General features: G+C 38.5%; 1 protein-coding gene across 2 annotated transcripts in view; it reads right to left on the bottom strand.

Annotated features, from left to right (window-relative positions):
• The window catches only part of LOC107672245 (diacylglycerol kinase beta-like), a 118,391-nt gene that overhangs the window by 92,907 nt on the left and 21,312 nt on the right, over positions 1-4,172 (bottom strand). For both annotated transcript variants that reach the window (XM_016465725.1, XM_016466471.1), the window contains exon 2: positions 1,549-1,915. In XM_016465725.1, the coding sequence (XP_016321211.1) occupies positions 1,549-1,609 (61 nt within the window). In that variant the 5' untranslated portion in view covers positions 1,610-1,915. The remainder of the gene's footprint in view (positions 1-1,548; positions 1,916-4,172) is intronic.

Below are 4,172 nucleotides of genomic sequence, written 5' to 3'. Positions count from 1 at the left end.
GGATGATGGCGAATAATTTACAGATCCTGAGCACCACTGACAAGCATCTGATCTTGTAAAATGTGTGGTAAGTACTGCTGCTGGAGTTTACACAGAGCACGTGCGATCGCAAATCTTGAAAGTGAAAGTAAAAAGTGATCATGCATATTCGCATATCCCCGCATATTAATAGCGGCTCCCTGATGCCCGCATTTTATATACGGTATAATTACCCAACGATATAACTGTGAGAGAAAGTATTGAAATATATATATGTTTCCTTCCTGCTGTGTGAGCTACTGAAATTAGCCACACTGTGAAACAGCCAATCAGAGCAGAGCTCAACATTTAGCCGCACTGCGAAACAGCCAATCAGAGCAGAGCTCAACATTATTATTCATGACCCTTCCAAATAAGGTAAAAACAGACCATTTCAGTCTAGGTACAAATCCTAGGGTAAACCGTTTCTGGAGATTTTTTTGCCCTTACCTAAGCCACATACCTTCTATGTAGATATCAGAGAACAATTTAAAATATTGTATATATATATGTATATATATGTAATATATCAATGCATTCTATGGCACCTTTAAGTAAAGATCATGTTCCATGAAGATATTTTGTCAATTTCCTACCATAAATATATCAAAACTTATTTTTTGATTAGTAATAAGCATTGCTATGAACTTCATTTGGACAACTTTAAAGGCGATTTTCTCAATATTTAGATTTTTTTTTGAACCTTCAGACTCCACATTTTCAAATAGTTGTATCTCGGCCAAATATTGCCCTATCCTAACAAACCATGTAATAATGGAAAGCTTATTTATTCAGCTTTCAGATTATGTATAAATCTCAATTTACAAAAACTGAATCCTTATGACTGGTTTTGTGGTCCAGGGTCAAATATGAGCTAGCACAGCCAGTCCTATAACAAAATATGAGCCAGATTTACTGGCCCTTATAATAACAGATACACTCTGAATTTATATCCTGCTTTAGCATCCGATTTCACTTCCCCCCATTAAATCAATACAACCATTCTACATTCCCTCAAATCTGTCATAGCACAGTTCCCTTGCAAAATAAGTAAACTGATAAGCAAGACCATCACTTTTTAATGTTATTGAAAATTTCATATGCCTGTTTAGCTTATAAAGTGGTCTGCATCAATAACTGCATTAAACGTTGTTAATCAATCCTGACCAGTATCGGGCCCGATACCGATACCAGTATCGGTATCGGTGCATCCCTAATCCTGACGCAGAGAGCACTGGCAGCACATCAACGCGTTACGTCAATATAGCCTACATTCCCAGCAGTGCTTCCTAAAAGTCCAGTGGGTCGGCTGCAGAATGTGTATGCATCCTCCTACATAATATATTGAGCAAAGCATCAGCTTAAACAGGGGAGCTGAGCAGTACAGTTATCGAAAAGGATGGCCAAGAACCAACTAAATGGACCGATAAAACCTCTCATTCATTCTTATTCACCTAACAGCCCCAAAATCAATTCCAATCAACCTGCCAGAGGTCAGAGGAGAGAGGCGTCTTGTGCTCAGATACTCACACTCACTGTACTGCTGCAGCTGGGAGAATTCGGCTGGGCTCAGACACACCCAGTCTCCCATCTCGTCGGTCAGAGCGCTCACAACGAGCCGGGGGAACCACGCTGATCGTCCTCAGGTGAGGTATGAGAAGAAGATGGTACGATCTGGCATGATCATGCTGCCTTTTCTTAGTAACAGATGGTGAATTGGCGTCTCTGATGTGGAGTTGCGAAACAAAGGAGGGACACAAGGACGAGGGCAGTGTGAAGGTGAGGCGTGTCGCGCCACCGGTTGGGGCTGGGATTGGAGTAGCTCTGTGATGGGAAGATGACAGGTGCACTCGGAGGAGCAAGTGATGACCTTTCCACCGAAGTTAAAATTTTCAATCTGTAGAATGAGAGAGAGAGAGAGAGAGAGAGAGAGAGAGAGAGAGAAGAAACAGTTAGTAACATCTCAAAGCTGACTTAAGGTTATCGACTCAAGTCTCTGATTTTAGAAAACACACCAATAACAACAGAGCCTGTGTCTGTAATATCCTTATTGCTTCTCCTAGAGATTAAATGTAGAGAACATGAAGACGCTTGCTGAAGTCCTGCATCTCAAGAAATCTCTCATGTGTCTCCTCTAGAGCGGCCTTCAAACTTTTTCAGGCCAGAAATCTCTTGGTAGATTAATCAGAGTCCCCCTTTTACATTACTGAGCGTTGCATTTCTAGTCTGGTCAAAATATTTAATATCAAATCATATGTAAATGTGTGCTGTCAATCATAAAAAAAAAACAACTAATTAATCACACATTTTTTTCCGCGATTAATCCCACCTAACATTAGTTTTTAAATATAATTTTGTATTGCAAAAATTTCACATTCAATCTTTCAATTAATGTAGAAACAACATAAAGACAGTATATTTTAATATTTGTTACAACTTCTTTATGACTGAAGGCGAGTATACTACCAATACTACTGATGTCTCTATGAAGTTGTTTTTTTCCTATAAACATTCAACATTACAGTATAATTGAGAGCTATTATTATAATAACATTATAATAAATTAAAATAATTATAATTATAATAAATGTCATATTTACCTGTGCCCTTTAGCAAGTAGGAAATATACAAAAATGTTATAAAGTTATTAAACACTAAATTCTAAATTAAATATTGATGAATCCTTAAAGCTACAAAAGTTAACGATTTCCTCTTTTTTCTTTTGTTCTTTGATTAACAGACATCACAGCAGCTGGGTAATTAACTTATTTTGGATGCTTTAAGAGCTGCCACTGCTGAACATGATCTGACATGCATCGCATTTTCTCACAACCCTTTACCTTTTCTGACCCACTTCGTCTCTACCAATGAGGTGACGAGTTGAATCGGGTGTGTTAGATGAGGGAGACAGTGCTGGGGAGCTCCAGGACAGTTTTGAAAACCACTGCATTTCAGAGACATGTTCTTAACAAATACTTGCATGTATGCACAGTTTTAAGGCAGCTTTCATCACCGTTTTTGTAATTTCATGACTTAACTGACGACATAACTGACAATGCATGCTTGCCAATGCAAAGCCTCTTTTTGTTTTAAAAAAACTACAGTCAGGATTTACCGAAGACACACAGTGAAAAAATACAGATGAAAGGGCAAAGACACAGTTACACAGATGCTACATTTTTGTGAGAAGATATTAAATAAATCATATAAGGTGAATTACTAAGGTTTGTGGTAGTCAATTTACTGGTATTTGCACCATTTTTTAAGGCCATGTCTTAAAAAAACATGTCTTAAACCACTTTGCACCTGTGTTCTAAGAACATTACACAGACCTGGTTACCACTATGGGTACCTAAACCCGGTATTTAATCGGTCCCGGGGCTAAATTATGAAAGACCCGAGTATCGATAAGCTCTGACGTTAACGCTTCTGCTATCGGTAATGGAGAAATTAAGAAAACACACATACATTTATTATTGCTATAGATACATTGTCATGCAAATTCTATCTCACCAGAGTCGCCAGCTGTTTTTATATGTAATAATATTCAAACATTTGTCTATGATGCATTTTTGCTATTCGCAACTCAGAAGCGAGATCGCGCTCGTGCAGAGGAGCTTCAGCACACGCAACATGAAAACCCTGCTTAATTATGATAGAGGAGAGAACTAAACATTCAAACGTCTGCTTACACTTTAGGCCTGTGGCTGTTTTATTAAGCTATTTTAATTTTTTATTTAGATTTTGGCTTCTAAGGATTATAGCCGCGTTTCTTCTAGCGCAACTTTTTTCCCTTCACTTCACGCGCATTCATTCCTCCCTAAAATCCAAACTTAAAAGTCAGAATCAGCACAATCGGTGATTGTTGAAAAAAGGCCGTCTTATACTGTTGCTAAATTGCGGGACATGTTTGATAATAAAACGTTGAAAGCACAATCCACACAAGAGACGCTGTTCCCCATGCTGAAATGTGTGCACGCGACGCGCTCCAAAACGGACAAGCTATTTACACTTTGAGCTTCAGGCGCGTCCAAATGATGAAATACACACAAAATATGTCAAAATGGCCGGCTCGGAGAGTATTTACTTAAACACATTTGATGTCTTAAGTGGACGAGAACAGTTGGGAGAAAAAAAGCGACAGACTGGCGCTT

Source organism: Sinocyclocheilus anshuiensis, unplaced genomic scaffold (genome assembly GCF_001515605.1).
Source record: "Sinocyclocheilus anshuiensis isolate Anshui unplaced genomic scaffold, SAMN03320099.WGS_v1.1 scaffold277, whole genome shotgun sequence".
In the NCBI taxonomy this organism is placed as follows: Eukaryota; Metazoa; Chordata; class Actinopteri; order Cypriniformes; family Cyprinidae; genus Sinocyclocheilus; species Sinocyclocheilus anshuiensis.
Note: the sequence above shows the minus strand (reverse complement) of the source record. Positions and strands in the feature narration are given on the sequence as shown.